We start from the raw sequence: 23098 nt of genomic DNA, 5'->3' as shown, positions 1-23098 counted from the left end.
TCAACAAATATGGAGAATACCGTTTCCAAGAATAGAAGACCATGTTACCTATAATAAGCATCATACTTTTGAAAAAACCTCCTGGGAAATTATTAGGAGATAATGGTCCCATAAAATAAACCATTGCCTGATTATTTTTTATCATTAATTAACCTGTTGAGTGCAGCATTTTTGTGATTCATTGATTGTTCATTTAGTCTAAATGAATGTCAGAAAATTGGGAAAAATACCAGCCACAGTTTCCTAGAGTCGAAGATGACATCGTCAAATTGTTTTGGCGACTGTCAGGATAAAATCCACAAGTTTACCTCATAATAAGTGAAGGGGACGTTGAGTTCCTTGTTATTGTACTAGCGACAAATAATATATGCTACTGTATGTGTATCTAAAAAGGACCCAAACCCAGACACCAAGACACAAAACCCAGCTTCAGGCTTATGGCTGACATCACTTGTGTGTCTCAAAGATGTATGTAGAAGACATTTCAGACGATACCCTGACCTTTGTCAACATCTAGTTACCCTTTATGAAGAAGAACCTTTAGAAAAAACAAGGAAATGTCACCTCTGAACTACTCAGTGAAATCAATTTGCATCTGTGCTGTTTTGGCTATTTAAGCTTCAATGACATTGCACCAACAGCAAGCATATTGTGCAAGTCCGAACTTCCCCTTCAAACTGCTGACAATACCGTTCTCAAGAGACCTCAGTGCCTTTGTAAAAAAAAAAAAAGAGATTGAATGAGTTCCAAACAAAATGTTGACAAAGATCCAATCATGCTGCTGCTGCTCCCCTGTCTGTGCTGCTAGGGGATCATCTTACAATAAACTCGTGCTAATCAGTTAAACCGCCTTATTAGTTGAGAAGGGAGACCAATTAGCTGTTTATTTTGCTCTCTCAAACTCAATTACTTTTACGCATTCACTATTTAATCTTTTACAAATTCTCTTGGACCATCAATCTTTAAAATTAGGGGGTTTTATTGTTGTGTTTTCTGCCATATGTGAGTATTGTATTTTACACCTGGCGACAAGATTCCAGTTTCAAAGAAGCAATTTTCTTTGAATTTACACTGAAGCCAAGCGAAAACATCTTGCCTGCTTTACATTGATATTCCAGACAAATCTTTCATTTAATCACCCTACTTCTTATGCAGCGCCACACTACTTGTGCCCGTAAATATGTCTTATTCTGCCCCCAAAACATAGGACCACAGCCAAAGAAAATCCCTAAATATGAATGCAGCCTCTCATCTTATAAAACCCTCCGTGCTGATTCACACCAGAAACACACCAGCCAAATCCTTCTCAACAATGCAGAAAAAGTCAGAGGCAAATAGCTCAGAAAATGCTCTTTCGCAGCTATTTCAAAATCAAGCAGAATGACTGATTCGAAGTCGGAATAACATCTGCTGTTCAGATGGAGATAACTCTGTTAACGCCCTCCGATTCAGCATTTGAAGGATAAATCGTGCACAAAGAGGTGCTTGACGTTACCCACCCTTTATAAGGTTCCACATATCTTGCTGCTGCATCAAATATAATATAATGTCCTGTCATCCTTTCCAGCTTAGGGAATATAAAACATCATACAAAAATCCCATCGTTAACATATTCATACTGGAGAGCATGTCACAGAAGAAGGTGTAATGAAAGGTTTTGGTAATCTAGCAGGGCATATATGAGCATTAGAACCCCTCAGAAAAAAAAAATGCCATCACGCTTTATGGACTTACATCTAAGAGCGCATCCATCACATGTCTGCATCTCTAATACTGAATATTCTGGCTGACAAATCAGAGAGGCGACCTGACAGCCTAATCCTGGGATCATGTTGAACACAGTGAATGCATTTCACTGTAGAAATTAATTCATTCGCCGCATGATTCTGCTTTGACACTTTTTAACAAGCTTGTAACCAGGAATGGCAGTATTTTTACATTTACTAAGAGCTGCGATGGATGTTGATGTTGTAATTGTACTATTATTAACCACATCTGTGTTTGAGCCAAGAAATCCATAGATTGAACGAATATTGGACAACACATAACATGTGAAACAGAGGAACCAAAAAAAAGCCTGAACCATCGGAAACTGCCAATTTATTTTAATCACCAGGTTAGAATAATGTCTCTGCTGTTGCATCCAGACCGCTGTTTTGTTTGTAAGCGTGGAATAAAATGGCTGTGCTGGACGCCTGGGGAGGGACCCTCAGATGTCTGTTCAACCAAGAGTGTGCTCTGAAACCAGCTCATCAGGGAGCTACAGGCAGACTTTCAACTGTCCAAAAATGCATCATATTCTGTCTGTTGCTGCATCCCTTTCTTATTCTTCTTATCCCTATTCTCTCTCAGTGTGTTTGCATACTGAGAAGGTAAATATAATGTATATGATCTATAGATTTTTGCCATTAGAACATCAGCCTTGCTTTAACGTATTACAAATGTTGACTGAATCATAAGCCTTCAAAATGTGTTCATAAGCAGCAATGTCTGAAAATACAACAGCAAGAAGAAAAGGCTGCTTGAAAGGAAGGGAGCAAATTGTGGAGCACAGCCAGTGAACCAATGGAGTGTGACGCCCTCCTCACTATGACACCACCGGTGAGACGAAGGGAGGTGAAGGGATCCATGGCAATGCCAGATCCCCTGCATAGCAGGCAAACATCATTAGTTGTATTAATAGCCAGCATGTTTAAGACAAAGTGAACAGATGACGTGGTTTGTAAATCTGCCTAGTATTCCTGTTTTCTTGTATTATGCTTATTTATTTATCAGGTTGTCACCTTTACTCTGTGTGTTTACTAGAAATCGTTTACATGCTTTAATGTTCAAAAAACACCTTATTTTTCTCAAAATGTCCATTGCTGCAGCACCTCTTTTCATCCTCTGTCTGAACGCTCCATTTGTGTGCCTGTCTCTTTAAGACCTCCTACTGATTAAGCCCAGTCTGCTCTGATTGGTCAACGCTCACAGGCCTGAGCAGGTACCGCCCACAATATTTCCACATCAGCTCTGTCGTGTTTTTTATAACCATGGCCCTACTGGGGGCGTGGCTGAGGGCCTTGACCATAAAGTTGTGACATCACAACCTTACGGAAGTCCTGACGGCTCGTCTAAAGTCACAGTTTCCGGACACAGGCTATGTGAATTTCTCCTTCGATTGAGCATTTTGTTACTTTAGCAGTATTTATATAGCACCTAGACCTGCCTCATAATCGAACAGACATGGAAATCTCACTTTCTATAATATGGGAACTTTAAACTGCTTCTAAAGCTTGTGTTTCTCTTAAGAATGTCACATGTAACAACAGATGATCGAGGAAATGATCTGAAAGAAACATCTGTCTCACCTTAGCCGTAGTACCATGTTCACAGCTCCTTGAATGTAAGCTGAATCCTCGTACGGTTCGACCTGCGTGAGAAAACATCTGATGATTGTGAACTAATGGACAAGCAGAAATCGGACAAGCAAAAATGTTTTCTGTGAAAAAGAAGCTTTGCATACAGCTTATAGCACAGCAAGGTCAACATATAGTCAGAAAATATAAACCACAAGTGTGTGCAGCAGTGAATGCACTTGATGCAGAGAAGTCAATAATCGGAAATTTAAACTTATTATGGATCAGGTAACACTTAATAATAACCATCATTAATAAAAGGTAAATGTATAGTTCATAAAACATTACTTAATTGTTATTTCACTGTTAACAAACAATGAAAAAGTAAATATTTCATTGAATGTGTGTTCTCTTGCTTTTGCTACTTTTCATCATTTTTTAGGATTTATATAAATTAATCGCAAAAGTAACACATTTTATTAAATAAGAACTATAGTAAACAAACAGTAACATGCTGACATATACTGTACAATTACAGCAAAACACAGTTATCCAACTTTAATATACTGAATTCCAATATATGGTAATATGTTGTTAAAATAAATCACAGTAGATGTACTGTAAAATAACAGTAAAATGCTGTACTTTGTAGTTCATCTGTAAACATTATTTGGATGCACTTGATGTTTACAAAACTTTACAACTGTTTAATAAATGGTTTATAAAGCATTTCATACTTTGCTAGCAGTGAAATAACTATTAACTAAAGTTTAATTAACTATAAATTCAACATTTATTAATGATGGCTATTATAAAACGTTACCTAAATCACGTATAGATTTTAAATGCATCAAGATCCATCGATGACCGTTTTACGATCGCACCCTCTTAAATGGACTTCAGTCGAATCATGAGGTGTCTAGTGATTCCCTGGCTTGTGTGGTTTATCGTCTCTGAAAAATGTCTTCCATTTATTGCAGCTCTAGGGAAAGATGTATGGAAAAAGAAAAGGAGCAATACACAAAGGTGCACTGTATTAGGATCTATCACCGTTATCACTTCCATCTTGAAAATGGACTCTTTGTGTGGCAAAAAATGGACACTTAGGGTAAGAAATGACGGCTGAGTAGCTGTCAGAGTTAATTCCTTACCGGAGCACAAGACTGCACCTCAAACTGCTTTGGCTCATCTTCAAAATGACAATGGCTTTAGAAAATAGGTTGTAATGGCAGTGATTCTTTAGATGAGATACACCCAGGCACTGAGCTGGCACTGTCAGGCAGACAGCCATTTACTCTGAGTTATTACTGCTGTGAGCATCCAGGAGCTGCAGGAGGCCGACACTCACACATGTGAACACACACACACACGTCCGCCCACCGATACACATGCACGGACAGACGCACACATGTACAGAATGCAGAAGCACACACAGATAATCAGTGCGGCATCAAGGTCATTGAATCATGACAAATTAGTGCTGCTGCTGCTGAATCCCTCACCTGGGGATGCTGAATAGACAAGCCTTCAATAGGGACATTGTTGGCATTCTCCTCATTCTGGGAGGAACAAAATGAGAGGAGGAATTGTGCAAATGCTATTACATCGTTGGTAAATATCAAATCAGAGCTCATCTTATAAAGACAACACAGGCAAGTCATTCAAAACAATCATTGAGGAGCAATTTGTCGCCTTAGTGAGACAGCTTAAAACAGTTGCTCCGGCTGTTTTGATTAAACTGCATAAAAATGTGTTTGGTGAAATTAAAATTCATAATTGAGTTCGTGATTCTTACACAAGCTTCATCCCATGAAGGCTATGTAATCGCTTTTCTAAAAATGCCCCTCAGTCAAGTTACCCAATTACACAGCAGCAGAAAAGATGAAGCTTATTATCTATGACAACTTGTCTCTTCAACAAAATACAGAAAGATCTGTGTTATTTAAATGTCATGTTAAAGTGTGTGTATGAGGGGAGGAGCTAACTCACATCTTTGGCCTCATCTTTGACCCTTCGTGACTGGAAGGGAAAAATCAAACACACATTTACATTTTCATATTCACAGGTACACACATCAATAATAATGATGTTTCTCAAAGAGCGCAACATTTACATTGAACACCCGTAAAGGTCCAGTGTGTAGAATTTAGTGGTGTCTTATACGGTGCCTCTAAATTCAGCTTCCGTTGTGTCGACTGCATATGCAGCATTTTTCTGTTCCATGTATTTGCGGTATGTTTCCTAAATGCTGTGCGTGTGCTGTCAAATTGATGAAAATGCTTTCATAATTTGCTCGTATTTCGTCTATTTGTCTGAGTTACGGTGCGTATGCCCTTGTTATCACACCTTCCCTAACGCTGACCACAAAATATGCAAAAAATGCATAAAGCCCTCTTCACAGCCGGTGTTTGGTTTGTCCGTTTTGGGCTACTGCGATGCAACATGTAAATATAAAGGGCTCATTATAAAGTAACAAAACACAACAATTCTTAATTTTTTTTGTATTTCTGCCAATGTAATTGTCATGGTTTTGGGTTTTATTGTTCAGTTGTTTCCTGTTTTTTCTTTTTCCCACCTTTTTTAATGTTTTAATTAGTCCCTGTGCATTTAAGCTTGTGTTTTTCCCTTACTCTTTGTCAGTTTGTCTGTTTTCTTCCTGGTGTCGGTTGGTCTTCATTTCCTGTGTCTGAGTTTCTCGTGTGCCCCCTGTGTTACAGCTTTCGACCTCTGGTTTGCTCTTAGTTTTGTATCGTTAGCTTATTCTTGGATTCTTATTTGCCTTGCGTTTCTTTGCCTGCATTTGACTTTTAGATTCTGGCTTTGTTATGAGAGTTCGCCCTTTGTTTTTTAACCTGCCTGCCTCTGTGTCTAGATCTGGGTCCTCACCTTTTTGCCAAACCCTAATTATTATATTCCATTTCTACCAACAGATCCCCCTAAATCCTACACAATGGACCTTTAACACATTATTCAGATTGTCAGTCTTCATATCCTGTCCGACAGTCCAAGACTTTTATGAAAAAAGAGTGGTAAAGTTCTGAAAAGTAATAAACAAGCCTGATATCGATGAAAGGAAACTACAAACACATCCTTGTGAAAATACTATCAGGAACGACTTAATCCTTAAACCACAACTTTTGATAAGGTATTATTTATTGCATCACACATTAAAGCTGGATACATTTATCAAAGGGCCCTTTGATCAGAGCTGTCTACTTCCTCCTGCCTCAAATCCTTGCAGCAATCTTCCAGCTCATTACAGCGACCTCATGACAGGCTCTCGCAGAGATAAGCCATCTGCTATCCAAAAAAACACTGATTGATCGGAGGGGAGAGGATGTAGAGGGTCAAAGACAGAGGGGGAGTTACGTCACACTTTGATCTACAGGTAAGACATGACGTGCAACAGTAATGACCAAAACTCCAAGACTCGAGCTCTAAACTTCCATGCATGTAGTTTTGCTACATTTACAAATAAAGCTGAATATAAACATAATCTTAATGATGAATTATGTTTTACTGGCCTTCGTGGAGTCTCACCTACCCTGCCCTGATTCACTGCTGCCTTGCCCTCCTCGCTGCCCTCGTCCAGCTCGTCATCGCTCCACTCCCAGTCTCCATCCTCCGTCTTGTGCAGGTGGCCACTGGAGCCTGGGACTCTCCTCACCTGGACACACAGCCACAAAACATAATGTTGATCACTTCATTCATTGTTTTATTGTTGTTGTTTATTACCCATAATTCGTGAGGCCTTTATATCAGAGCAGTGGTTCTTAATGTTGTTGAAGAACTGGGACCCTTGTGATGAGCTGATGTATCTAAAGAATCCGTCCCTGGGAGAAACTACTGGCAACCCCACCTGAACATTAGTGACATTTAAAGGAGCACCATGTAGCTTTGGGGAAGAAACTTTAGTCAGAAGAGAAAGATCTTCATCGACTGATTTTTTATGCCTAAACAAACTGAATAAACAAACTGACCTTAAAGGACAACACAGTTTCATACTGTTTTACTTTGTTTATATGTGGCGGACCCTGCCACCTTTCTAGCTTCAAACAGTGTTCTGGGGACCTTATTTTCCTCTGAGAGCTGAGCTTGTTTATGGAAAAAAAAATTATTCTGAGTTTGTATTATTACCTCATTAATATTGTAAATATTGAAATTCTGAGTTTGAATTTCTTTTCCAGAACTACATAGTGCCCCTTTAAGGTAAATATACAAAGCCATATTCAAGTCACTTAGCCTGTTGAATACATCTGACATGGAAGCATGACAAAAATGAAAAGAAAATCTGAATAATTGTCCTTTTCTTTCACAACATTGTTTTCATTTTGTAACATGAAATCTCTTTGTGTTAATATTTTGTTAAAGTACCAATAGTCATCCCTACAATATTGCCACAATATCAAGGTATTTGGTCAAAAATACTGTGATATTTGATTTTGTTGGCCAGTCTTGGGCTGTGGCTCATTTTCAAAGGTTACTGGTATTAATATCAACACAACATCTGTGACTGACTTAAAAATTGCTCAGTACTCCAAAAGAAACCATACAGATGCTTACAGTAACTGTATCATTTTTGGTGGGCACATATTTCAGCACAGTAAGTAAAACACAGTAAGTGAAAACTCAGTAACATAAAAGTGACATCTAATATGACAAATTTGGTTAAACACCAGTCGTATTATAACTGCAGATGTAACCAGCATAACAAAGCAGATAAGTAAGACAGAGTCATCGTTAAAGCCTGTAATTTGCTGCAGCTCTACAGTCTGAGAGAGGGTGTAAGGCAAGCAGCACACGGCTAGTCTAGCAGGGTGAGGTAAGATATCAGTACACCACAGACAGCACACAGCACTGGAAGCCACTAGTACCGGGGTGGTACACACTCCCCAGCTTTAGACACGCTCAAAGTTAAAGAAGCTCTACCCTTCTGGTGGTGTCGGGTTTTTCCTCCAAAACTGACACAGAGCCAAGGCTCCCCCAGTTCTGCTCGGGGTCCTTCAGCAAAACAGACACAGATCAATGCACTCAGCAGGCGTGCGTGATCACCCAACAGACACACAACAAACATGCAGCTGAAGAAATGACACCACTGTGAATGTGTGAACAGAAACATTAGAGAATCAGAGTGGGAAAATGTTACCTGATGCACATTTTGTGTTTTGAAATCAGGCTTCAGAAAGCATCCATGCAGAGCTCAATCAGTATTCATCATCATTCGTGCACTGGACCATGAACTTAAACTCAATACTAATCTTTTTCTATTTTCTCACCTTTGAAAATGTAACAAATCAATAATCCAAGCCCACATTGGTTGAAAGTCACTGATGTCCGATCTTTAAACAATTATGTCTCCAATTTTCTCATTTGGAAGCTGGAGTGTGAGTGTCAGGGTGCCCTCTGCTGTTTACTCAACTCACATGTGCCTTCAATTTATAGTGCATGACTGATCTGTTTTTTATATTCATATTTCAAATATAAAAGCCATAATGGACCCTTGTTTGTCTGTAAGAGGCAATTTTCTCCACTCGTCACGTCTTTCTTTTTTAAGGAAATCATTCCCGAGTTCCTTCCTTCTTTCATTAGATAAAGTAATTCATTTAAAATTGCCTTGTCAGTGACAGAAGACTGGAGGATCTGCCATCTCCTTTTCATTTTCAAGGAGAGGTAATGTGCCATTGAAATCCCATATAATGAGTAAGGTTTCTTACTAGTCATCTGGCTTTAGGTGAATATTGTTACAATTATAACTAATATATATCACCATGAAACCTCCCCAGCTGATTACAAGTGTTCTTAAATGTTATGTTTGATTATGCAATGAGGCATTTTCTAAAATATGTGTTAATTTTCAGAACAGAAATCTGAACATTGGATAAAGCCCGGTTCAACATTCTTGTTTCATAAATGAGGCTATGAATTATATATGAACAAACCCCCAATGTAAAGACCTTCAGAATAAGGAAAAGAATAAAAGTGGAAGGTTTGTCAAATGTACATGCTGCTGCAGTGGAGATCTGTGGCTCACAGTTTGAGAAAGAACTCACTTTGACTAGTATTATCAGGGGACCTCATGTCTTTTAGAAATTACCATCTCACATCAGTGTTTCATGTGGCACATTCGAAGTCTGCGTTTACTGACATTAACTCATGGATATGTTTTCTCAGTTGGAATGGTGCTCACAGATCAATTTCTGGGATCAATACCTCATAAGAGAAACGCTGTCAAAGCACAAACGAGGCCTCATTCATTCAAGATAGACAATAAGCTACACCGTCATTTTCATCCAAACGAGCTGGACAAATTATATCTGTCCCTAAGTGCAGCTGGAACCGCAGAAACCAGCTAGTTTCCTAGTTACCAAAAAAGATACAGAAAAAGCAAAAATATTCAATAACTTCACTTTAATGCTGTATAGTGTCACTAAAATCCCTTCACACATCCGTGGTGTGCTGTGCTGTTGAAAATAAATGCAACCCCAAATCACAGACGAAACATGGTAGACAATACTCGGTGGAATTTTTACTTTACATGTTATGGAAGCAAAATAGCCCAAAATCTCAAAACTGACCAGTGCTTGACAAAACAATGTTTCACCTGTAGAGTCTAACCTCAAGTCCTGTCTCTTAAACCCACATGGTGCTTCCCTGTGTTTACCATGACTGCAGAACACCACGCAGGACAAAAACTACAGAAACAGAACAAGAACACCAGGAAACAAAAGGTGCAAAGGGGCAGAGAGAAACTCCTGCAGTTCAGAGAGGTTAAGAAGTGGAAGCAGGAGCTGAACTGGGATGTTTGGGAGTTACTGGACAAGATCTTAGGAGAGCGAGGCCACTGTGGTGTTGACATAAAGAGGTCACAGCATCCTGAGATTACAATGTTTCTGCAGTATTGCTGCTCACTGCAAGATCTGGGCTGCTGTATAATGTAGACGAGTCTGCAGGTCAAATCAGCACAAAAGGACAAGGACACCGGCTCTGTGGCTCATATGTTTCATCCACCTGAGCTATCAAGTGAATCTATTGAGTCTATTTTACACTCATAACAAGACTCCACGCCTAAAACAATGGCTACTTATTATTATATTATAATTTTACAATTTTCATTATTACAGTTAGGGTTCAGTTTTTGTATATTTATTCACTATTGTGATAATCGATTAATCGTTTTAGTCATTTTTCAAGCAAAAACATCAAACATTTGCTTGTTCAGGCTTCTTAAATGTAAAGATTTGCTGCTTTTCTTTGTCATTCATGATAGAACGTGAAGAGTTTTGGGGTTTTGGCAGAATTATCAATAATGAAAGTGATCGTTAGCTGCAGCACCACTCCACAGTGTACAGATTCTAGTCATTCAAATTAGATTCATTAAGTGCCGATGTTTAAGATCCAATCTTGCAAAATTTGTTTCGCTGGTGGCTTTAATTCACTGTATTGACATTAACATCCAAAGTTAATTTGGTCCTGCATAAAAAAAACGAGTGCACCAGATAAGCTAAGCTCTTGCTAATTGCTACATTCATTCACTCACTACAGGAAATACACAGACCTATTTAGCAATAGGTACCTTTCCGTGTTTCAGTTGTTCGGACTGCTAGATGCCTGTGGTTACCACATGAACCATCAACAAACCTCAACATGATGCCACTCCAACAACAGTTACCTTCCTCTTTATTGACACCCTGCTCTGTCTGTGCGTAAATGTTAACGTCATACACAGTAACAACCCTGCTATCCACTATGCCCTCCATTTACTCCGGGCCCGTCAGTAGATTTCCACCCCTCCACGTGGTCACTCTGCCTCCCGGCGACGGGCCTCTGTTCCCATTTCTGTCCTGGCCATCCAGGCGGAGAGTTATATGAAGTCAATATCAGCTGTGCCTGAAAAACTGCACTTCCTCCCACTAAACTGTGACCCCTGGGCAACTGAGCAAGCAAACTGAGCAATAATGTGCACCTCTCTAATGTTAACAATTCATTTAATCCTGTTTGCCTTTAGTGTGCCACATGAGGAGAGCTGACTGGGAGCCGCTGACATAGATGTGCTTGCATCAATGCTGCTCGACTCCTGTGCCGCAGTGGCCCATATTTTTACATAATCTACACAACAGTTTGTGCATAAAGTGTTTGAGGCTCTGAAGAAAGTCACAGTGCGTAGTTTCTGTTGACTGTAAATGCAACACTCGGGAGGAGAGGGACACTTCAGACGATCTCAGCACTCTTTCATAATTTCTTTCGTGTTTAGTCAATAACTGAGTTATTTTACAGGGACTGTTTGTGTTAACATACCTTCTTCGCTCGCTGGGAAATCTTTGGTGCACGACACAAAAGCTTTTCCACCAGATATTCTTTGTTCTGCAAGAGAAAAATCAAAACATGAATCAAAATATTATTATCAAACACAGTGAACTGACTAAATAAATCCTAACCTTAGACTGAGTTACAAAAATCACAAGTATTGTGTTTTATAAATGGTAGCCCTCTGAAGTCAATGGGCTTGGTGGGAGAATGAAAGGTGTATACAACTTTCCAAGTTCTCTTTTTTTAATTGTGAAAAGGTTTACCAGTGATGAAACGGTTTAAAGGTATAATGTGTAAGAAATGGACAGGACTTGGAGGTAGCTCCAAAAATATAGGGGGCAGCATAACCACGAACTGCTGCTCATTATACTCTTTGCTGTAGTTATCTTTGGCTGTAGCAGCTTGCAGTTATTAGCTCAGTTAGCCATGGATTAGTATGTGTGTTAGCTAATGAAAGTCGGCCTGGATCATGGCAACGGGGCTCAGCTCAACCACAGACAACTGGACACCAGATTGGATCTCTGTGTGACTGAAATGAGCCTCATGATGAAGCCTAATCCTCCGAGCGCCCTTTTGTTTTACATTCTTCAGTCACACATGCATTCTTTGTGCTGTGGACTGAAATAAAAAGGCATAGAAAAAGAGATTTTTGTCTCGTCATGTCATTATAGGCTACATTATAGAAGGTATAGGTCTATTGTGGTTCATATGACAATTAAATATATTTATTCCTATCTCATAATATATCATCCTTTGTCTGCCTGCTCATTACTGTGTCCATGGCCATTCGTTTATTTAAAAAGATCTCGGCTATTTAATTGTTCTATATAGATTATTTGGGCATTTTGTTGAAAGTTACTAAAAAGTAGTGTAATAAGTAATATATTACTCTACGCAGACAGTAATATTGTAACGCAATATATTACTTTAAAATGAAGATAACTAGTATTCAAAATATATTGCATTTTGAAAGTAACTTGCCCAACACTGGCTTACATAGATGACACAGCAAAATATACAGATGTCTTTGACATAACATCAACACTGTTGTTTCTTCACACTCTGTTAATAAAGTTATTTTTTTATGTTATGTTATTTATTTATTTTAACATCCTGACCATATCTTACATATTGCCCCTTTACATGGAATCATTATTTCTGCAACAGAATCTAATGATAAAAAAAGTACCCTTTCGGACTTTTATCACTGTTTGCTGTTTGATGTATCAAAGTAGGAATAACCATCATGAAACATTAATAACAAAGCTAAACAACAATGGCAAGTCAAGGATCTGAGATGAAACAAATACCTTGGCCTTTTGGAAGAATTTACACTTCAAAAGCTCTGCGGCTGTCGGCCTGCAGATAAAGAAAAGTGCAATTGTTGAAAACAACCTCACAACATTGCAGCACTCTCTGAATGTTAATCGGGTGCTTTTCATTGACCACAAATTGCATCAGCCTCCTTCACTGAAACATTTGGTTGATATGTCTGGAATGTGGTTCTCACCTTTTGGCAGGATCCTTCTGAAGGCACATGGTTATAAGCTTTCTAAACGATTTGCCGTATTTCTTTAGCACTTCTTTGTCCTCTACACCCGTCTCTAGACTGGGGGGATCATTCTGTAGGGTAAGCATTAAAACCTGAAAAGACACAGGAAGCCAAAAATGATCAAAGCCACACAACCACTGTAGAAGAGGAAAAGAAACTCAAAGGAGGAAACTGTTTGTAGAAAAAATGTTGTGGGAAGTAAAAGCAACAGGTTTGTTAAGACTGAAAGTTGCCTGTTCCAATCACAGAAGTCAAAATGTGTCCTTTCCGCATTTTCTTTTTTTCATCGATTTAGATTGTTTTGGTGTGAGTTGTTGAGTTTTGGAGATATCGGCCATTGAGATGTCTGCATTTTCTCAAACATTATGGAACTAAATGGCACTCGGCTTGTGGTGCTCAAAGCACTAAAAATTACATTTGAAAAACTCAAGAAATCATAACCCGGTTACTTAAGATAATCCACGGACCCTGTTGTGAGTGGTTCTGTGTATTTTCTTTCTGTATCACCATGCAGAAGAAGGCATGCATCTACTCATGGGCAGAAGGCTAGCTAACTAAACTAAGGCTAGCTAACTTTACAGCTAAGCTGAGGAGGGTGCCAGTAATGTTTACATCCTGTGCTGTCACAAGCACAAGCTTCTCGTCCATGAGTAGATGCACACTTCCTCCTACGTGGTGCTGCAGAAGTAAAATAGTTCCTACATGAAACTGCTCACAACAAGGTCTGTGGATTATCCGGAGTAACCAGGTCATGATTTCTGGAAAGAGACATTGCTATTGAGTTTTTTCAGATGCCACTTTGAGCACCACAAGCCAGGTGCCATGTTTTTCTTTAATATTTAATAATCTCTAAAAGTCAGCAACTTACACCAAAACAATCTAGATGGATAAATAGCACTACAGGCAAAAGAAATTGGATTTTGGATTTTGGATTTTGGAGTGAACTGTCCCTTTAAGAGAGGCTTTAGTAAGCCAATAGTTTATTTTTTTATGCTGGTGAAAACTGAAAGACTAGCTGTGATTAAGACACCACACTGGTGAAATAACAACACCCAATAATAACATCCAGAAGTCTCACCTTCATGGGAGGGTAGCGGTGATAGGGTGCAGAGCCCGTTGCTAACTCTATGGCCGTGATTCCAAAACTCCATATATCCGCTTTGAAATCATAGCCTCGAACCTGTGGGTACAAAATCACTAATAACTTCTAATATCAATGCATTACATCCAGAAACTGATCAGTAGTATGAGCAGCAGAGAATGAGACACTGTGTTGAACTTGCAGCTGCCGTTTTGGGTGAATAGAGACAGACTCACCTGTTCCATCACCTCAGGCGCCATCCAGCACGGTGTGCCAACAAAGGTCTTTCTTACTTTGTTTCTAGTCATATCCCCGCCTGTGGCTAGGAACGCACTTACTCCAAAATCTGAAAATACAGATACACAAACAATGCAGCGTTCAGAGGCAAATTTAGATATGTTGGAAATAGAACATAGCTGCAGGCGAGACTTTTTTCTGAAAATATAAAAAAATTACCACAGACATCTTTTCATTTAAAACTTAAGAAATGCAGAGTGGATATTAAGTTTTATTTAATATCAACTCGTCATGTTTTTTTACTTATGTGATAGAGGTTCCTCCTTAACAACTCATACAGAAGATATCTAGCTTAAAAACAGCAAGTTACATTTTCTTTACACAGTTTTTAAAACAATTAATATTTGTAAATATATTTAATTAATCTCTGTCACAAGGGGGTATAATGCCTCTAGCTTCAATAAAGTGATGAATCAAAATATTTTAAGAACTTAAACCCACCTCAGAGAAAATCTAAGCAATTTTATACAAAATAGAGCTGCAACAAATAACTGATTAATTGATTAGTTCTTAGCTATTAAATTAATCACCAATCTCGTCATTTTGGGCTTTAGGAAACACTGATCGACACCAAACCACTCAACAATTAATCGGGAAAACAACTGACAGATTAATCGACAATAAAAATAATAATTTGTTGCAGCCTTAATACAAAAATACTGCCACTGGTTCTCTTTTGGTTGGTCAAACCTTTTTAAAATCAACAATATTATGAGTCTCATGTCATATCAGTTTGATCAGTTACTTGACAATAAATCTATCTAATCTAAATATGTATTACTTTCTTCATGAATCATGAATATAATCTGTGAATTCAGTCCCACTATTTAGGCATTCATGCTTTCAGCTAAATTAGATTAAAGAGAACAATGAGTGTAATGGAGTACAATGGTGCAAATGACGTTCAACAACACACCTGCGATCTGAACAGATCCATCTTCTCCCAGTAGTATGTTCCCAGCTTTCACATCCCTGAGGTCAACAAAACACAGACACAGTCAGACAACAAAGTCATGTGGCGCAGCATTGATTCTTCCGTCCGTGGAAACGACTCCCACCACCCACCACCATCTGGAACTCTGCCCAAGGGGCTGATAAAGGTTCAAGCCTGCCTCTCAGTGACCTTGAAATGCACAGACTTCACAGAACACAACAACAGCACTGCTGCTCAGTAAATAAATACTGATTTTCAGTTTTCTTTAACTTCAGCCGATTCTTTAAACTTGCAATGTTGTTGGTCGGCTCTCTCACGGTGAGTTTCTTAATTCTAACTCAAAACAAAACAGCAACTCTCATCTCAGTCAGATGAATTGTTAAGTAAGTTAAAACGTTACCGGTGAATCTGTCCGTTTCTGTGCAGATAGTCCAGCCCCTCCAGGACTTCCTTTAATATAGTAGCAATAATAGGCTCATCTAGTGCTCGATTTCTGTCCTCCTCCTTGCTTGTGTGCTTAATTATATCCAGCATGGAGCCTATAAAGACACCGCAGGAAAACACATATACTCCGTTAGATTTTCACACATTGATAAGAAACACAAATCAGCAGCATTACACGATCAATATCTACGACCAGGCGTGAATTATTGGGGCGTCTGCTAATTGCTCGTAGTGTTTTAAACAGTCAAACATATTAGACAGTTCATTAAAGTTAGTAAAATTACTGCTGTAATTCCTTCACAAGAGAGAGCTGTAAGGATGTAAAGTGCAAAGTAACCCGACTGATACTCAATTTTTGTGGCCAATGCCAATAACTTTATGAGGGAATGACAAAATTCTGATATGAGGATGATCCCTCAAATTAGGTTATAAAAGGGTATTTTACAGTTAATTATAAACTTTATTGTCTACAACTATTGTCTACATTGATATCAGTGCACTGAAACCAAGCATCTTTTTTTGCATTATAACCTCTTACAGATATATGTGTGATAAGCCAATATCAGCTGATAATACTGGCCAGCTGATATACCGGTAGCACATTTTTTTATTAATTTACACTACTCAAACTTAGTTTGGGATATTGGAATTCAGTGTTTCACTTGATTGTTTATTCTGTGACATCTGAAATTTGATTTTGTGTTTTGTGAATATTTTTGGTCCCCAAAAATAATGCGACACATTTCATTTGACTTTTATTGCATATCCATGCACATGCTTATGCACCCATATCTCAATACCCCTAACTCATTTTGAGTAGTGTATTTTATCTGTAGTGTAGTGTATTATTTGCTTTTTCTCATACTTTTGATACTTGAGTGCATTTAGTATCAGATACTTTAAGACTTGAAGTACTATTCGTATGGACAACTTTCAGTTTTACCAAAGTAATATTTTAACACAGACTCAGACTCACAAAGAAAAACTAAACTTTCTAACAATCATTTCAATTTCTTGCCAGTTGCCCCTTTCACTTCCTTCTAAATACAGATAAATGACGTGCCAGTACTTCATGTAGTCAATCAACAATGAGTATATTCCGTGTTAGGGCTGGGCAAGTGATGTTATACTGTTATTGTGATATGAGGCAATATATCATCTTAGATTTGGATATCGGGATTTTGTGATGAGTGTTGTCTTTTCCTGGTTTTAAAGGCTGCGTTACAGTAAAGTGATGTCATTTTCTGAACTCATCAGACTCTTTTAGTCATTACATCCACATTACTGATGATTACTGATCCAAAAAAACATTGTGTTGATATTTTGTGAAGTTAACAATAGTCATCCCTACAATACTGCTGCAATATCGATATTGCATCATTTATGACGTGCTTTTGAGGAGATTTCAAAATATCAAGATATATTGTGTCTTGTGATACAACCTAAAAATATCACAATGCTGAAAGGCCACAGCGTCCAGCCCTACTCTGCATGACATATACAAGTCTTTATTTTCAACAACTGCAGTATAAGTGAGCTATAACCCAGGTAGCTTTCAGCTGTTTATCAGATGTGTGTAGCGTCCTCATATTCACACAGCATACATGTATTTCCAAGCCAGATGTCAGATTTGGCTGAAGCTCACCTCCACTCAGAAGCTTCATGACTAACCAAAGTTCATCCTTCACGACAAAGGAGGTGTAGTAGGTGACAACGTTGGGATGGTTGCACTGGCTCATCGCTTGTATTTCTTTCTGTTGTGGGAGAGAAACGACAGGAAGTGACATGGACAGATTTATACACTGTCGTACATCTTACAGCATATGATTTATTACAGCCTTTTAGGTGTGTTAATTAATATTGTGATACAGACTTACACAAAGCAACAAGAATAATATGGGTCACAGGTGAAGTAGTAGCATTAGAGAGCGGGACAATAACACACAGAAAAAATAAGCCCATATTTATTGTACTCGCCAATAGCTCATCCATGCTGGTCTGGCATTTCTCCAGGTTTATTCTCTTTATGGCGACACGCTCCTGTCTGGGGGTGCAGAGGGCCGCCTGCACCACAGCTGTGGCCCCGCTGCCTGGAATCACAGTCACAACACAGCAATGACAAAGTGGACGGGAGCGAAGAGGGACTCGCAGCACACACAGCTGGAACACAACTCGTAAACTGAGCATCACTCCGTGGCGTTGCAGCATTCGTCTGACCTTCTGCTCCCCTGTTTATGTTACCATCTCTCATGTGTGCCGCCTGATACATCAGACACGCGCGATGACGTAAGCTGAGTTCGAGTGCAGCTTTTTTTTTGATGGGTTGCTTACTCGATTCATTACAAATCAGGCCACGCTGGAGTAAGTGATGTTGTTCACACCAAGAAGCTGCGACACACAGCATATTGCTTGCCAACTGTTAGCGGCAGATAAGGAGAGGTAGAGAAGATCTGACTGTTTAGCAGCTGATTATGAGAACAGGGGGGGGGCGTCCCACTAACTCAACATAGTCAGCACCTCACAGCTGTGTGGTTGTATTTCTTATCAGTACTGATATGACTTGTCAGCTCATCTGCAAAGGGCCTGCACTTGCCAAAAATGTTCAGACACTTCCTTGTGCACTTGTTTAGTGCATTTAAGATTTTCATTGTTGGTATTTTTAGTCATGAATATTTCTAAAAATGTTTCTGTGACTTTTAACTTTAAAAACTAGATTTTACTTTTTAAAAAGTAGATTTACAGGAGGAAAATGCTATAGTGCATGAAATTATTACAGAAATTTACAACAGGTACAAACAAATGCCCACAAGGTTAAACATGGTAATAACAAGCATAATGCACATGAAAGCTACACATTATCATTTGTTTTTGTTATAGTTTTGTTATATAGGTGTATAAAAACCAGGTTTAACAAGCAGTCTTATGAAAAGTACACAATACTTGAGTAGAAGTAAAGATATTGTTCCAAAATATTACTTTGGTAAATGTGAGCGTCACCCGAAAAGTACTATATACTATCTATATACTGTATGCCAAGGGTCAACAGATAATCGGCCTGGCTTATACTGGACCAGATATTCAGCATTTTTCATCCAATTAATATAAAAATGTGCTGCTTAGACTCTGCTGCAGCATGTAATCTGCATAGTTACAAGTAGGTAACGTTATCAAATAAATACAATGGAGTAAAAAGTAATAAATTTGCCTAAAGTATAAAGTAGCAGAAAATGAAAATACTCAAGTAAAGTACAAGTAACTCAAAATGTAAGGACCTAAGTAAGTACTTGAGTAAATGTACTTGGTAACATTCCATCACTGTTAACAGGTGAGTGAGCATTGTAAATCTACTGCCTCAAAAATAATCATCAATCAATTAACCTTTAAATCTTAAGCAAGAAAGGTCTTTAACACTCAAACATATTCAGTTCGGAATCATAATAAACAGAGAAAAGCAGGAAATTGTCATATCGGAGGAGCTGGAACCAGTAATTTACATATTTTTAGACTGTAGGTTGGACATTTAAGGCACTGTTGAGCTCTGAGAAAATAAGACAGAGATTCTTCATAACTATTTTTTGACATTTCTAAATCAAAACCTAAACCTAAATGATCAAGAAAAACATAATCGACAGATGAGTCAAAAACAAAGGGAATAGTTACAGCTATGTTAAGAGCTGAGTATCACTTTTTAGAGTAATTAAAAGTTTTACTGATGTTAAAATAATCTACAAGGCCTCATACTGACACTATTATTATTATTATCATCAATATAGACGTTATTATGAGTTCGACTATACTATGTTAAAGGAGCAGTATGTAGCTTTGGGGAAGAAGGACAACACAGTTTCATACTGTTTTACTGTGTTTATACTTGGCGGACCCTGCCACCTTTCTAGCTTCAAACAGTGTTCTGGGGACCATATTTTCCTCTGAGAACAGCTTGTTTATCCAGTCATGGAAAAGTTTGTATCATTACTTCATTAATATTGTAATTATTACAATCATTTGTTTGTTTTTCTTTGTTGAGTTTGAATTTCTTCTCCAAAACTACGCAGTGCTCCTTTAATAAGCACATGTTTATCATGTACATGCCATCACAGATAACACAGCTGCAGTAACACATTGTGGTGTTTCCACAGCCACAGCCTCTGAGATTTTTATTAATGGCTCATAAACTGGACACGTGCCATAGTCTGACACAGCTGGAGTAGGTCTCCATCACCCACACACTTAAGGTACATGTTCAGCCTCGTGCAGCAGCCTTCCTTTTTTTTAAAAGCTGTCTCAGCCTGCTCACACTTTTAAACCGGTAGTCTGTGAATGTGCTGGTTAACATCCGCATTGCAAAGCATCGCAGGAGGCTGCTGCATATGAAAAAGCCGGTAGGCCCCTCATCGTCATTCACAGCTGATAACCGGCCGCGGCGTGCCTTTCCATGATCGTATGTGGCCCCCATCACACCCCGGGTACCTACCTATGACTTCCTGCAGCTCGTACGACTCCCTGGTAATTGGCCAGCTGGTTGTCAGCGCCGGTTGTTGGACAGGAGCCGGAGATTCGCCTTGATCCGCCATGATGATGATGATGATGATTCTGCGCTAGTTAGCTGCCTGCCCCTCTCGCTCTCGCGCTCTCTCTCTCTCTCTCTCTCTCCGGCAGGCGGACAGACAGACAGACAGACAGACACACACACAGAGAGGGAGAGATCAAGTTTGACCTCACCTCCTCCCTACGAGTGTCAGCTGGCGGCTGAAGCAGAGCAACTACCGCTGGCGATGAGCAGCAACCCGGAAAATAACGGACCGCACACATGCGCTCTCTCTCTCTCTCTCTCTCTCTCTCTCTCTCTCTCTCTCTCTCTATCACTCACACACACACACTCTCACACAGCAGTGACATGACAGCTGACTACACGATGGTTCAATACACACAGGAAGACACTCACTAACATCACCATTAATCATCTGTGAAGACCTCCAGAGCGCTTCTACAGATTCAGGTGTTTAATCCATCATGTTTTTTTTGTTTTATCTCAGTTCATTAATAAAATGTGTTCAACAACTGTCCGGATGTTCATTTATTAATGTGTGTTAAGTTGGTTGGCAGCCCGCTTTGTGTGAGACAGTCACACGTCTGTGTGACGATGCAATGTGTCACGTGCAGTCAGGCCTGCCAGTGACGTTGTGGACACCGGCCAGAAGATGGCGCCAACACATCTGGATACTGTCCAGCAGTGAGCCGGGATGACAACACACTGCACAACTGAACACGCATGACTTTTTTTTTTTATTATCATGAGATGAAACGATTAATCGATTTGTCAGTATAAGTTTAATCAGCAACGATTTTAATGAATGATTCGGTTCAAACCATGTTGTCTGGTTCCAGCTTCTCAAATGTAAATATTTCCTGCTTCCTTTACTTTTACGTGACAGTAAATTTAATATCCTTGGGTTTACGACAAAAAAAAGTCATTTGAAGATGACATCTTCAGCTTCAGGATCATGTGGTTGAAATTTTTCACCTATCAGTTTGCTAATTGAGACAATAATGGGCAGAATAATCTATATCTAAACTAATAATTAGGCTAGTTGCTGCTCTATTTATTATATTTTATATATAAAGTGTGTCCACTATTATATCATAAAATCCTTTAAAGGTGCACTGTGTAGTTTTGGGGAAAAAATTTTAATCAGAGGAGAACGATCTTAACTGACTGATTTTTTTATGTCTTTGTTTTCATGACTGAATAAACTAAACAAACAAACTGACCTTAAAGGACAGCACAGTTTCATACTGTTTTACTTTGTTTATATGTGGCGGACCCTGCCACCTTTCTAGCTTCAAACAGTGTTCTGGGGACCTTATTTTCCTCTGAGAACAGCTTGTTTATTCAGTCATAAAAAAAAAAATATTTCTGTGTTTGTATTAATATTGTAAATATTGTAAATATTGTAAATATTGTAAATATTAAAATGCTGAGCTTGAATTTCTTCTCCAAAACTACATAGCGCCCCTTTAATAAGCAACAATTTTAATATGTGATTTGAATCAGTCACTTTTTAAACAAATACTGTCTGGTTCCAGCTTCTTAAATGTGAATATTTCCTGCTTCCTATATTTTACGTAACAGCAAATGTATTAATGTTGGATTTAGGGGGGAAAAGTGATCTGAAGATGAAATCTCTAACTCTAGGATAATGTGTGAAATGTTTCACTCTTTTCTTATAGACCAGTGGATTAATCAAGACAATAATGGGCAGAATAATCTATATTAAGAATAATAATTAGTTATACTTTATACATAAAGTGTTTCCACTATTATACCATAAAATCCTTAAATATGCTATCTGGGAATATAATAAGGACTGTATGCAGTACAATACTGAATAAAATGTATGATTATTTTGTATTATACAACATAAATAAATTCTTATGTTGATTTCTTGTACTGTGCACATGGTTTATACACTGGGAGGCCAGTTAACACCGAGCTAAAACTAATGCAGTTTAATGTAACGGTGCAATAACTTTTATCTTAAGATTTATTTTGTTTAAACCATTTTAAAGATGTTTTAAATTAACTTTTAGGTCAAGTTGGACGCTGCAGTGGTTCTGCTTAATTGTACTGCATTATAATGAGAGGAGTCTGACAGAGCTATTTCATTGATAGCCTCGGCTATATAATGGTTGGAAGATACTAAAAAGTGGAAAAAAGTGTCGCACACTCAGGCTCCATATGCAGTTTTCTTTAATTAAGAAGATGGAAGATATTAAACCACAGTTCAAGATCACCATAGACTCAAAATGTACAACCTATAATATATATTTTATAGCTGCCACACAGGAATTTACCCAAATGTTAAAAATAAGTAAGCTTTGGTTTTCTTCCACTTAAAGGGGCACTATGTACTTTTGGAGAAGAAATTCAAACCACCTCCTAAAACTGGAGATGTCATCTTCAAATGACTTTTTTTGTCGAAAACCCAAGAATATTACATTTACTGTCACATTAAACAAAAGGAAGCAGGAAATATTTACATTTGAGAAGCTGAAACCAGACAATATTTGTTTTGTTTTTTTAAAAATGACTGAATGGAATCATTCATTAAAATTGTTTACTATTAAAGGGGCACTATGTAGTT

The 23098-nt window shown here is 38.4% G+C and overlaps 1 protein-coding gene across 1 annotated transcript in view; it reads right to left on the bottom strand.

Annotated features, from left to right (window-relative positions):
• The window catches only part of stk39 (serine threonine kinase 39), a 30440-nt gene extending 9710 nt beyond the window's left edge, over positions 1-20730 (bottom strand). The window contains exons 1-14 of the mRNA XM_073473034.1: positions 20428-20730; positions 17931-18043; positions 17599-17707; positions 15910-16048; positions 15492-15547; positions 14515-14624; positions 14276-14377; positions 13156-13289; positions 12956-13004; positions 11634-11699; positions 6883-7005; positions 5328-5357; positions 4841-4897; positions 3351-3412 (exon numbers count right to left, since the gene is read on the bottom strand). Coding sequence (XP_073329135.1) covers positions 3351-3412; positions 4841-4897; positions 5328-5357; positions 6883-7005; positions 11634-11699; positions 12956-13004; positions 13156-13289; positions 14276-14377; positions 14515-14624; positions 15492-15547; positions 15910-16048; positions 17599-17707; positions 17931-18043; positions 20428-20527 — 1250 coding nt within the window. The 5' untranslated portion in view covers positions 20528-20730. The remainder of the gene's footprint in view (positions 1-3350; positions 3413-4840; positions 4898-5327; positions 5358-6882; positions 7006-11633; positions 11700-12955; positions 13005-13155; positions 13290-14275; positions 14378-14514; positions 14625-15491; positions 15548-15909; positions 16049-17598; positions 17708-17930; positions 18044-20427) is intronic.
• Between the last annotated feature and the right edge of the window lie 2368 nt (positions 20731-23098).

Source organism: Pagrus major, chromosome 9, assembly GCF_040436345.1.
Source record: "Pagrus major chromosome 9, Pma_NU_1.0".
Taxonomy (NCBI): Eukaryota; Metazoa; Chordata; class Actinopteri; order Spariformes; family Sparidae; genus Pagrus; species Pagrus major.
Note: the sequence above shows the minus strand (reverse complement) of the source record. Positions and strands in the feature narration are given on the sequence as shown.